General features: G+C 43.2%; 1 protein-coding gene across 2 annotated transcripts in view; it reads left to right on the top strand.

The window, feature by feature from the left end:
* Ptprt (protein tyrosine phosphatase receptor type T) overlaps nt 1-14,183 on the top strand; it is a 1,048,660-nt gene that overhangs the window by 889,544 nt on the left and 144,933 nt on the right. For both annotated transcript variants that reach the window (XM_027945221.3, XM_027945220.3), the window contains one exon: nt 3,341-3,476. In XM_027945221.3, the coding sequence (XP_027801022.1) occupies nt 3,341-3,476 (136 nt within the window). The remainder of the gene's footprint in view (nt 1-3,340; nt 3,477-14,183) is intronic.

Here is a 14,183-nt window from a genome sequence, read left to right as displayed (position 1 = left end):
TGGATGACTTCATCCACTCCCATGCTTTGAATACCATCTATGTACATGACTCACACATTTTTTACATCAGACCTCTTTTCCGAACTCTAGTCCTGCATTTTTAGCTATCTAAGTTTTTGAAGTATCTCTCAAGCTCAAACTGCCTTAAACACATACACAATTTCCCTCTAAAGCTATTATTTTACCATTGTTTCTAGAATCCATAAATAACACTATCCTCTACGCTGTCACGCAAACTAAAGATTCGTGGTCTCCTTGACAGTTCTTTCTGCTTTATTTCCCTTAACTTATTCATCAACAGATTTTATCTATATCTAGTCCAGGGAGTTATGTCTTTTATTTTATCTGTGTATCTCCACTTCCATCACGTGAGTCAAGCAACTTTTGTCTCCCACCTGGATGCCTGCAGTGGTCTCAAAACTCATCTCTCCAATCCCCTTTGGTTCCACATTGAATCTGGAATGATTGTTGGAAATACAAATCTGACCATATCATTGCTCCATGAATAACATTAAAATGGCTTTCTATGTTTCTTGGGCTATAGAACAAAAACTTTCATGTGGCCTGTAATGTTCCTTGTGCACTGGTTCCTGCTGCCCTCTGCAGCTTTTCTCTGAGCCTGTTCTCCTTGCTTTCTCACTCTTATTATACTATATCTTTTGAATGCAACAGGCTCCTTGCCCCACCACACAGACTTCTCTTGAATCCTTTGCTTAGTTAAAAACTTGGAGCTCACCCTGGTGGACACTTTCTCCCAGAAGTGACTCATTTCTCTTCTATGCACTTTCCAAGTATCTTGTACGTCTCTGTTCAAATCCTAAATAGACTTCAAAGTTTGCTATCGTTAATTTTTAGCTTATTAGTAATATCCCACTAGCCCCAATCACCACTAATTGTAGACCCTTTGAGGGCAGGTTCTATGCCTGTTTTGCTCCCCAAATGCCTGGTATACAGTGGGTGCTTGTAATTATTTACTGAAGGAATGAAACATGAATCTCATTAGACCCAAGCCGATAGTAGTGCTCATAGAGTAAGAACATCCTCTACAGGGGCTCTTTGCCTTTATAATGCAGTCTCTAGAATAGGACAAAGTAATGTATGTCAATGAATAACTGCTCCAGAGCCAACATTTGCTCTCAATCCAAATAAAATGATTCTGTCAATATTGAGGGAATTGTGATCTGAGGTGCTCTACCTCCTTTGAGCTTGGTACATGGTGGACTAACCATATCTTGGAAGTCATGCTTCCAATCTGGGAAATGGAGGCTACCAAGGAGCCACTCAGAACAAGCCCTTTTTCTGGAATGTGAGACTGGAGCTGCTAAGAAGGTAGTTGACCAATTCCTGAGAAAGTCTCTACACTGTAGATTGGCAAACCCTTCTCAAAAGCCCTGGGATTTGATGAGTTTTAGCTAGTAAAAAGGATGAGTAAATTCTCATCCAATAGTGCTTCAGGGGAAGGCCCTCTGACCTTACAGACCACATAGTTAGGCACATAGCACATAGGTGCACTGTAGCAAAATAATGCCTGATTGAATTAATAAACAAGTAAATAAGTCTGATCCACATACCTTTATACCACTCCATAATCATCCACTAAACAATTCTGAGGGAGGCCTGTCCTAGAGCCTGGCATTAGGTGAACATGACACAGTCTCTAGCCTTGAACTCTTAACCGTATCCACTAGGGACACTTGGTTAGTAAATTGAATTTCTCCAAGTTAAGGCAATGTGAGGAAAGTGCTGTGAGAGAGGAAACATTCTACACTCTGAAGCAAAAAGAAAGGTGCATCAGTATGCTGGAGGGCTGTTCTGAAACATAAGCAAGTTTGGGGAGCCAGAACCAAAGCTTATGAGAATTAGCATCCCTAAACTCAAGACTCAGCCGAGTTCTGTGAATACATGACGGAAAAAAGGAGAAAATTCAATTTGATTCCTTAAGAACAAATGTGTGTGGGCAGAAACATCTTCCCTTTAGCTAAACACCGAGCAAGCACTAACATTTAGGGAGCCCCTATTATGAGTTAGGCTCTCTGCTAACATGGGAAAACAAAGATAAATGAGGCATAATCTTGCCTCTGAGGAGCTTGCAGACTGGTGGAGGAGACAGATGTGGAAACAAATAACTAATAATATCACTACATTGTGGTAAGAGATATTGTGAGGTATGTGCGAAATGTTATAAAGTGTTATCAGAATTTAGAGGAGAGAGAAACTCTCCCAGGGGTACAAGCAACCGGAGAAGTGATACTGGTTGATGAAGCATAAGCTGGTACGGATGTGGCAGAATAGTAGGGATGGTTTAGGAAAAGGATACTTTGGACTGTGAGCTGCTGCACACAAACATGGCACCCATGGGAACCTAAGACAGTAAGAGGACATTGACTTAGGGTGCTGGTAACCCCTGGACCTCTCTCCAGAATGTCTGAAACAGGAAACTACCTTCAATCCCTAGTACCTAGCATGCATAGGCTGGGTTTTGGCATTCTTTAGTTACTAATTTTTCTATGCCATAAGCAAAATGGTTGTTGTAGGAAGAAGGAGACTGAGGAACTTGGGAACTTCAATGTTGAGTTCAAGGTTTCTGACCATTGAGGCCTAAACTTGGAGCCCTAAACTTATAGAATCCTGGCCCTAACTTCATCAATCATGTGACTTCTAGCAAGATAAAATCACTATCTACCATTTAGAATGTTTGTGGGATTGACCAAGCTTAGATCTGTAAATTGCCAAACACAGGATTAAGTGGCTGGTTCCCCACCTTCCTCTATCAGGGTTGAGTCCAAGGTTGTTCCCCAATAGAGCATAGCATTAGCTTAAATGCCAAAACTTGGAGTGAATCCAATGCACTTCCCTTTAATACACTAAATTTTTACCCTACCATTTGTTTTACATAGGGAACAAAGCAAAAACTCTTTCTATCTTTAAAATTACAGTGGTTTTAATTGTGTTACCTTAATATACAGCTACTATTTTCACCATTTATCTAAAAGAATAAAGCAGAGTTAGGAATAATCCTGCGAACCCAAGAACCAAATGGTGGTTCCAAAGTTGGATCCCAGTTACAAAACAGTACAAGGAACAAAGTACTTCTTGATCTCACCAGAGGAAAAGGATGCTCTAACACAGCAGTTATGGAATCTTGGGAAACTCAATTTCTCCACATGTCAGTTTCTTCATCTTCAAAAGGGTCTAATGGGACAAGGTGTACAAAGCTCTTAGCACAGTGCCTGGCACCTAGTTAGCTCTCTGGAAGTGGAAACACTTGTTATGATGACTATTGTCTGAACCCATATGTGAGCCTTTTCAACACCTTCCTCCTTCCCTTTTCCCCTCCAAGGTGCCTCCACCCAGAATTCTAACACTGTGGAGCCAGAGAAGCAGGTGGACAACACGGTGAAGATGGCGGGTGTGATCGCTGGCCTCCTCATGTTCATCATTATTCTGCTGGGCGTGATGCTCACCATCAAAAGGAGGTGAGTCTCTGACTCTTCCCTGAAGACTTTGTTGATCCTAGGTGACCCCACTGCCATGACTGCCCTGCATGGCCAGGTTCTGTTGGTCCCTGTCCAGCAGTGATCTGATGACTGTTGAGGTCCTGAAATACTTGAGCCAGCTGTGGCTCCTTGTGTTGTTATTGGGAGAGTGTGTTCTGCCTGCTTGACAAGTGGCCCAGAGAAGGCCAATTTCTCATGGAACCATGGGTAGACCATGTTATCATGCCTCTGGACTCTGTATCATGAAATGAGCCTTCTTAGAGTTAACTGTTCTGTTGTGATCGCTCATGTTCTAAGATAGCTGGGGAGGTCCACAAAAATAGATGATCCTAGAAGTACAATCGCAAGAAAGTGATGCTTTACCTTTCATACCATCGGATCCAGTAGCTGAATTCCAGGCTGGCCTCAAACTTCTGTGAGAGTCCCAGAGACTCTCCTACTACAGGCTCCTTCTGACTGCATGTCTCACAAAACCTTCCCAGCTGGTCGTTGCTGCTTGGTACCTCTCAGCAGGATGCTTCTCTGGACCCATCAGGCCAACTAACACAGTTTTCCCATACTCTGTGTATGTTTCTCCAAATTGCATTGCTGATGAAAAGCAAGAGTGCACATGTGTCCCTTATTCCCAAGACCCCAGCATCTTCTGTTTAAGAGAGATTCATAAGGCTTGAGGATGACACTAGAGAATTACAGAGAGGGGAAGGAAATACAAAGGATGAATATCAGCTAGCAGTGTCCTGAGTGTTATGGGTTATTCCTCCTGATCACATCTCCTTAGCTGCTGCCTGTCACCACATGGCCATGCCTGCTTACCATCTCCATGTCTTCCCAATTTCATCATCTGAGCATCAATCTTAGTTACCCTCCCACTCCTCAGTCTGCCAGAGCCAACAAAGCATTTATCTACCTTATAACATCTATTGTGCCAACATGCCCTGCCCCCAGGAAATATAGCCATTTTACAGTGTTGACCAACCTAACAACTGAGCCTAAAGCTCTTGGTTTGGTTACAGAGAGTTCTGGATGACCCTAAGAACAAGGGCCAGGAACTCATCTCCATGTATAGGAGGAAAGATGCTTGAGAAACTTGTTCCCCTCCAGAACAAAAGAAAGGAATGTCCCAAAGACTAATTCCAGCTTCTACTTTAGGAATCACATGAATATGAATGCAGAGTTTTTTGTTTTGTTTTGTTTTTTTTCAATAAAGTGATGTTCCCATCTCCAGCTGTCAGTGATTCAAAAATACTGGTTTGGTGCCATGCTGTCAACCATGTAAACACCAGAATATCCCTCTGTCCCTTGCTCACTGTTCTGCTTAGAATCAGCCAGTCCCTCTTCTGACAGGATAGCTCAGGGCAGGGACCTCATCCTTTCTTACACCTTTTATCTAATACCATCATTTCTCCTTGAGCTCCCAGCAGGATGGCTGAAGAGTTAAGGTTCTCATCCAGCCACAGATGTCCCCTGTGGGTGCGGGGTTGGGGGGGGACACTGGGGCCAAGGAGCCCTCAAGGGGCTAAAGACAGCCCTGCATTGTCATTAGCTCATCATGGTAAAGCACCACCATATTGTCCATCTCAGGGACGAGTCCGCTGTGTTACATGAGGTAGAAGATGAGCTTCGATCTCTATGTGGGCAGTAAGCACATTGCACATAAGAGATCTTTGCCGTGTTTCTTAGCATCACCGACATATTAGAGGCAGAGGGGAGTTTGGGATTGTCTACCTGGAAACAGTGACCAATTTAATAAAAGTGAATATCTCCTCGACAGACCCAGAGTTTCCTCATTCTTTGCCACTGATTTGTAAGTCAGATATGCTCTTCCAATTTTGCTCTTTCTAAAGCCTGGCTTAACTCACGTCACCGTCGTCTGTGAGCTTGTGAAGAAATTTCACTTCCTTCTCAACAGCTATTTCTGAAATGTGTGACTTTCTGGGAGGGAGGGAGGGGCTCTCTGTTTCCACGGTGGGAGCAAGTTTGAAGTGAGTCTTTTGTGTAGTTTTAACCTCTTCTGAATATCTTCATCATGTCTCACTTCTATAAAACCCTCTTCCTCAAACTCAACCAAGGGTGTCACATGATCACCATGTCTTCCCAGGAAGCAAAACTGAAGACATCATGGCAGTGTGTAGGGGGTGGGGATGTTGGTCAGTGTTTGGGTATACTGTATCTTCTGAGAAAATGAAACATTTTTGACCTCGTTGATAGGACAATTTACCAATGGATTTAGGGAGGAGGGGGACAGGAGAGAAGGGGAAAGAAAAGAGAAATTAGACATAGGTCTGTACTCTTTCCACTTAACCTACAGCATCCTCCTCTGTCTAGAGATGCCTCAAAGGACAGACAAAGGCATGGTGGGCTCCTTTGCTTCTGTGCATGTCTTCCAACTCCAATCCTATATATAAACACAGGGACACGTCAGGCAGTTCAATCTGCTACTAACTCACTGCTGGTTATACCGCTGTCCACAGCTAGAAGGAAGAGATATTAAAGGAAAAGAAATCTCCAAATAGTAGACAAATCCCCAGGGCTCAGGATCCCCACGTCAGCATCTCTTCAGGGTCCCATCATCACCTGCAGTTCCTGGATCCCGGGGTTCTCAGAGGTAGCACACCTGCTGTATTCCCTCCACTGGTTTGAGCCTGTTGGGGTCCTCTCCCTGTCCTCCATGGGCACGCACACAGCCACTCTGGTTTTTTTTATCTTCCTGATAGATTCAACTGACTCAAAGTCTCCCTAAAGCTACAGCCACAGAGGTTTCCAGGAAATATAGATATTCCCGACCGCCAAAGCCCGAGGAGGGTTTTGTTCGTGCTTGCATTTGTTTTGTAATAAGGGAGAGGGTCTCCAAAGACTAAAGGCCAAATGGGATATGAGGTGCTGGTGGGCCACTTACATGAGACTCCCCAAAAGTTTACAAAGGATGCAAGTTAAAGTTCAGATTTTATTTATTTATTTTTCTTTATTTTGGTATGACCCTTGACTGTTTGGATTGGGCTTCTTTGAGTGTGGGACCATACATAATCAGGAACACATGGAGATATACAGGATTATATGAGCATTTTAAGACAGGTACCAGGAGCCTGTCTCTGTTAGAGTTGATGACCAGTGTGGTTTTACCCATGTCACAGCAATAATGGTTCCCCTATTCTCCTGGATCTATTGATCACATGTAGACCCTGGAATGTTCTAGTATGGGTGCCAACATATAGTAACAATTACCTCCTTTTCACATGTACCATTTGAATCCTGACATAAAGAGAGCCCCATGGCTGGCTTGGTCCTGTGGTCCTGAGTACCCCCCTCAACTTCCCACCTTACATAGTTGACAGCCTCCCTTTCAGAAATTAGCAGCCAAGGAGTTAATACATAGGGATTTGGGGTGTCTTTAATGAAAATTAAGGTGGGATTCTCTGAATCTTTGTGCCTTAACCAATTTTATCTCGATGGTTAAAGGTGTTTACTGGCCACTCATACATGAGAAATTCTACACTTTAATGTTTGTGGGATGTGAAATTATATGCATGTGTCCCCAGGTTTCAATTTTATGCCCTGGTCATACTCTCTAGAGTCCCATGGTTCCCCCAAAGCTTGAGGCCATGTAAATTTGGAAAAGGAAACACTGGAGCCAGGGTTAGCAGGATTCTTGCAAATCTGCACAAGGAGTTGTCAGAATCCTATAGTCACCTCTCCATCCCTTCATACTTTGAGAACTAGGCAAGTTTTAGGGAGATATTTTAAAGTTAGTTCTGAGCATGGCTCTAGCTACTCTCTCTCTTCTCCTCCTCTGATTAGCTCTGCCTGGTCCAGACTGAATTTTCTGCCAACCATGCTTTGCCTGTCCACATAGTAAGTTTTCCAAAGGTGTATCTGGAGTGCCTTGGATTTGAAATATGAGAATCAACTCTGAGATATGCATGTATCTCTGAGTACACATTGATTCTTTGTGATTTATATCTTTCCTCCAGTAACTCCCAGTCTAATTGATGCAGACCCTTTGTAACTGGACTGGGAATCCAAAAAGAATGTGTCCAGTTTCTGCAGTACTATTGATTTGCTGTTTGCCACGGAGATGACACTTAACAAATCCCATTCTTTGCTATGTGAGATGCCGCCAACCTTATAGGGCTGTTTTGGAGATCAGATGGGCTAATGGTTGGCCTGAATGAAAATGTACAATGTCAACAGGAGCCCTCTCTCACACATGACCACAATTGTACCAGAGCAGGTCTAAGCCCATCACTAATATGCTAACAGCAATGTTGCAATTAATGTTCACACATTGAGCTAATTTCTCTATTTCCATGGCTGCCATATTTTTATTATAATCCTCCTAATAATCATAGTTGGCTAGGTCTGTTGATACTTCTGTTTTGTTTGTTTTTTAATTTTTGAGAAAATTTCAAAGGGATTACATGAGCTGGTCAAGGTCTTGGGCAGAGTTGAGATGCAAACCCAGGCTCTGTCACCCCAGATCCCCTGCTGTTAGCTTCTATGCTATCAGTCCAAGGAGACTAGTAGGAAGTAAGAAAATCATAGACCCGGAGACAGGTGGCTCAAATTCAAGCACTACTTTTCCTCTCTAGTCTTATTTTTCCTGCCTTCACACTACTCTCTGGGCATGTGTTTCCCTGAATGAAATGTCTTGACATTTTTCTTCCCTTGCAAACTTTCTATTACCCTCTAACCTTCTGCCCCAAGGTTTTCCAAGTAGGACTCCCAAGTATTACCTCCTCTCCAAGATCTTCCTATGAACTTCCCCTGCAGGAAAGATCCATGATGCTCCAGCTCAATACAGCTACCAGATTGGATGTACAAGCTTCTCTTGTGTCTTTATCACAACATCTGGTGGTTGTCATTTGTAAGCTTGAAGATGGAAATGGCCCAGGAGGGTGGAGTCTGCAGCTTCAGTCCTCTCTCACTGAAGTCCCATTCCTCTGTGTCATCTGCCTTGAAAATCCCCCAAGTGTTTCATAAGTCAAAATCATTGCCTACTTCTCAACCTGTTCCCAATCTTACATTCCCCAGCTCATCAACAGGCATTCCCTTCCATCCTGATCAGCACTGTGGATCCTTCTAAGCCTGCGTCTTTGTAGTTTCTTGGTCATAGCTCCTCCTCTCCATGTCTCTATACACTGCCTCTTCCCTGGAGTGGGACCTCTGTTTCTCTATTGCAGGCTCCACCCAATCCTCTTTCCACATTATAGCCAGAGTAATGTGCCAAAAATGAAACTCACACTCCCAAACCTGTTGTCTAAAATCCTCCAACGGCTTCTCTTCCACAACAGCAAGGTTCACTGGGTGGAAGTGAGGGAAGAAGCATATGTTCATGTCATCTGGGAAACTTTGTTGAGCTATGCCGTCCTGCTCACAGTGCTTCTGGCAGGTCTCCTAATGCCACCCCTTCTCCTGTAGTTTTATTTATGAACTTCCCTCCTTATTAATGTTTGCATTCCTCAGCTCCATGTGACCAGATACTACCTGTGTTGAAGGCCCCATTCTAAAGTCACCTTCTCCAGTGAACACTTTCTGACCTGTAACCTAGCTGCAGTCTCTTCACCATCTGGAGCCCCTCTGTGAGGATCCCGTATGTTCTGCCTTCCATTTGTCATTAGTAGTCACATCTCGTCTCCTCCACTGGGCCATCCACTGTCTGTTCTAATTCATCCTTATCTCAAATGTGCCTTGCAGATACTAGGAATTTCCTACAAAGATTTTGAATGGAATACCCCAGTGGAATTAAAATAGATGGAGCCCAGGGTTGACACTCTATCTCTTATACGAGAGAGTTTCACTCAGAATACAGACCTGAATATCAACATTCGGTGTCAATGATGTACAGAAACCTGTGATAGGAGGGTAGTAAGGCTGGAAGTCAGTATGTAAAAGTGATAGCATGGCCTGACCCTTCAGGGAACATATTGTCTACTCAGGGAATAAAACAAAAACTTAGAGAGAATCAGAAAAACTAACTATTGGGTGAGCAAGAAGGGATAGTGCACATTATTGAATTAGAGTATGCTACAGATCGGACAACTAAGACACATAGAGTTTAAGGAAATTACCTGAAAGCACCTGGCCAATAAGTGGCAGAGGTGAGTCTCAAGCTTGGGCAATTTGGGGAAGGAGTCTATATTCTTAACCACCTAAGATGGATGGAACATCAAACAGGATCCACTGAGAGGCTAAATTGTGGGGCATGATTTTGAATGGCTCATGGAAGTGGGAAAATATCCCAAATGAAATGTATCATCTTTCCCCATCTATTCTAACTCAGTCCTTAACACACACCCTTCTCATGTTTGCCCCCATGTGGGCAGCTGCTAAAGCTAGAAATTTTGAAGTCCCCCTGAACGAATCACACTTAATCACCTGTTGACTCTGTGCCATAATCACCCTTCACATTCACCTCTTCTTTTCGATTCCCATGATCATTGCAAACATCTTTTGTCTTGGCCTTTGCTATAACTTCCAGGGCCACACTACTAGTGGGTGTCTCTCTCTCTCCTCTGACTTTCTCTTCACACTCTTGCCAGACTCATCCTTCTAGAACAAGTATTTGATTACTTGGTTTCTTGAGTTTTCCCTGTGATCTGTAGGACTGAGACCAAACTCCTTAAGCTTTTGGGGGGACTAGCCTTTCTAACATCTTGGCATTCCTTCCTGGCTAGCCTACCCACCCTGTCCACAAAACAGTTCTGTCTGCCTAAGAATACCCTTCCCCTCCCCCATCTGGTTTCCTTTTTTCTTTCTTATATAAGTATCACAAATTCTGGCCCACCTTGCCTGCATTTCCTCCCCACACCTGCCTTCAGGTATGGTCTCTGTGACTCCACATCATTTGTCATCACTGAAGTCAGTATAACATAGCAGTGATTCACACAGGCTCCTAAGTAAGATTTTCCTGGATTCTAACACCTGTCACGGCACTTTCCAACCATGCCAGTTTGGACAAGTTATTTAACCTTGCTTTCCTTGTCTGTTAAAGAGGAACAATAAATTTCATAGGGTTACTGTGGAGATTAAATAAAATAGTCCGCCTCATTTAGTTAGAACAGTACCTGGAATATAAGCGATAGCCTACTATTTAAGTAATAGCCATTATTATCATCAGTTTCATGATTTTTTTTCTCCTAGATAAGTGGGCTAGATCAGGATCTCATTTGTCTATCTCTAGCACTTGGGGGAGACAGGCACACAGGAGGTTTTTGCTGAATTAATTGATGGAAAGACGGATGCATGGATGGTAGATGGATTGTTGGATGGATGAGCAGGTAAAATAATGTATGGACAGATGACTGAATGGACTTCTATAATGGATGAATAGGTGAATAGAAGGAAGGATAGATGAATGGATAGATGGATGGATGGATGGGCTTATGAGATGCATAGATGAATGGACTTACAAATAGATGGATGGGTAGATGGTCAAGTGTGTTGTTAAATAGACAACATGGTCCTGTGAAAATGGTATGGAACACAGGTAAACTGTGCCTAAAGGCAATCTTGTCAGCCAGCCAAAAAGAAGAAGAGTCTCAATATATGATTTATTAAGTTTAGGGTTATTGTTTTATTTTTATTTTTTCCTTAGCACAGCTGTCCTCCTGCTCGGGAGTTTTAGTTTCAGGCAATCTGTTACTAGCAATATCGCTGTATCCCTGTAAATTTAGACCCTCAGTAAATCTTCTTCAAGGCTTAGAGAAAACATACATGTAAACTGTGTTCTGGTCACAGAGTGAAGGCCTATGATGCTTGCCCTGGGAGGATGGGAAGGTTAATTGGGAAAAGAGATTCAATTAATAAAAGCCTGTCTGTTCCATCATCCTGGAGTTTCTTTGAAGCCAGGGAAAATGCTGGCTTTGGGTGACACCCAGGATCACTCAGAAAAGCTACTTGGAAGCGGTGGTTGTGGTTTGAAGGTGAGGGGAACATGTTGTCTGGAGGAGGTGGCCCAGGCACTGGTGAATGTTAGAGGTGGAGAGCAGAAAACCCAGAGGGCCAGAGTTCAGAGTGCAGCCTGCGTGCCTTTAGGAGGGGGCTTGGGCAGTGAGAAAATCCACCTGGGGATGGAAGCTTTGCTGCTGGTCCAAAGATCCATAAAACCTTTGACCTAGTGAGGCCTCTTAGAGCCTCAGATTCCTCAACTAAAGGCGAGAATAACATCCGCTCTGCAGGGTTGTGGGGAGAGTTAAGAGATTAGGTCTGTGCATCTCCATGCCTGCATCGCTGTTGCTCCTGTTTCCCTGCTTCCTGGAAAGAAGCACAGTGGGTGAGAGCGTGGGCTTCAGAGCCAGGGTGCTGTCGATGGCAGTCACTGGCTGTGGCCCTTCAGCCAGTGACTTCACCTTCTTGCCTCAGTTTCCTCATCTGTAAAGTGAAAATGATGAGACACCTATCCATTAGAGTGGTTGTAAAGAACGCGTGAGTTGGTGTGTGATGAGAGCCCAGAACAATGCCAGGCATGTAGGAAGTGCGGCCTAAGTATTTGTTCTTACTGTATTCACATTTTTATTTCTACTAAAGAGGCGAACCCTCTGTCCTGGTGACCAGAGTAAGTGCAGCAAATCCTACATCTGAGGATCAGGTGGGAACATAAAATGCCTTTAATCCATCCTTAGTATTTTCCATGTGTAGGGTGATATAAGCTGATATTGATTCAAATTAATGTATTTTATATGAAACACTATACATTATATATCATATCTGATTTGAATATACTTACCTAATGTCGATGGCCCCAATAACCGTTGGTTAACTATTGTCCTCAAGCTTGAGATGGAGAAACTGGGACTGTGCTGTTTAGTGACTTGCTCAAGTCACTAAAGGTGGCTTGTAAATGATGGTGCTGAGACGCTGAGGCATCTCATATTTCAACTGCTCAACATTTTCAACCTGTCAGTCATCTCTGCCAGCTACTTGCATGGGTCAGGAAAAAGAAGTATAAGGAGAGGAATGAATTTTCCCAAGAAGGCACACTAAGCAAGAGAAACCAATGGGATTAGAATACTGGCCTCTTGGTGCTCAGCCCAATATATGGAATATGGAAAACACATATTGTCTGTTTTCTGTTGCTATCACAAAATGCCAGAGACTGGATAATTTATAAAGAACAGAAACTTGCTTCTTAGAGTTCTGGAAGCTGGGAAGTCCAAGAGCATAGGACCGTCCTCTGCTTGGCATCTGGGGAGAGCCTTCTTGCTGCATCATAACATGGTGGAAGGCATCACATGGTGAAGCAGAGCAAGCATGGGTCAGCTCATGTCTCTCTTCCTCTTCCTATACAGCCACCAGTCCCATCCCAGGGCCCAGCCCTTATCTGATCCTAGTTGCCTCCCCAAAGCCCTACTTCCAAATGTCATAAACAATGAATTTGGGGATTAAGTTTCCACATCAGTTTCAGGGTGAACATTCAAACCATGCCAAGAGATATTTGTAAATCTTCATCAAATGGATCCTGAGCTTTCCATTCTTGGGAAATCACATTTCTAGGCACTGGACCAGGCTGTGATGAAGCAAAGGAATGATCTTAGTGCCAAGCTGCATGGCTGGTGAAGGGGGTTGATGACTTGCCAGAAGTTATTCCATTTCCATTCTTTACAGTTCTGAGTTTTTCACTCTCTCATCATCCAGGACCACTGTTTATTTGGTCCAGGATATTGAATAGTTTTGGGGGGTTGCCAGATCTTGCTGAGCTGTGCCTCGTATCCCCCAGTTTATCCTCCTAAGGAGGAATATGCTTCTGTCTTTTTATCTCTCAGAGTCACTTTAATTCTGGAGCTATGGGGCTTGGGTTGGGCTTTGTTGATGGATGAGAGAAAGCTAGAGATAGTCCTGCCTTAAGGGCTTTGGTCACTTATTACTTGAAATGGTAATTTGGGGGGCCTCTGAATATGTGTTCCTACCCCTATTATGAAGACAGTATCTTCTGATGACAAGTACCTGGGATAATGGTTGAAATTAATTGAATCATTCAAGAGAAAAGGAAACTATTCCTGCTTACTCAGATGGATATTTTGGAACCTGAATTTTCTAGCAATTTTTCCTCAATCCTCAAATGTATCACTTATGGTCAGTATATCAAAATCTGATGTGAAATAAAAACATTCCTATTTATTTTCTTACAACATCAGGCAAATTACAACCAAGGGAATATCATGGACTTCTTTGAGGTCTGTGATTGCTCAGAAGCCAAGAGCTAGTGAGGGACATTAGAAAGAAATTGAAGGCAGTGAGTTTTCGAGCTTTATGTGAAATCTTAGATGAAACTCCAATTTATAAAATAGATAAAAATGGAGATGCTCTAGCTTTTGTGGATGGCAACAGCACCACATTCTCCATGTCCTCCTCCTCCCATACAATGAACCTGCTCTGCAGAACCCCTGGGATCCTGGGAACACCGTTTGAAAACTACGAATCTAGTTCAACACACCTAAACAATAGATGAGAACACAAAGGCACAGAGGTTATTCAAATCAAGGTCTGTTAGATTGAAAATTGGAACTCCTTCTTCTTAGTACAGGGCCTGTTCATGATTAGGTTGAATTTTGATGACCCTCAATTTAATGACTTGAAAAATGGCACTTATTTATCATTCATGAGTCTTTACCTAGGGAGGGCTTAAAGGGAACGACCTTTGTTTCATTCCACAATGTCGAGGTTCTCAGATAGGCAACTTGATCAGCCGGG

This window comes from Marmota flaviventris, chromosome 2 (assembly GCF_047511675.1).
Source record: "Marmota flaviventris isolate mMarFla1 chromosome 2, mMarFla1.hap1, whole genome shotgun sequence".
NCBI classification, from domain to species: Eukaryota; Metazoa; Chordata; class Mammalia; order Rodentia; family Sciuridae; genus Marmota; species Marmota flaviventris.
This window is presented reverse-complemented; position numbering and strand designations above follow the sequence as displayed.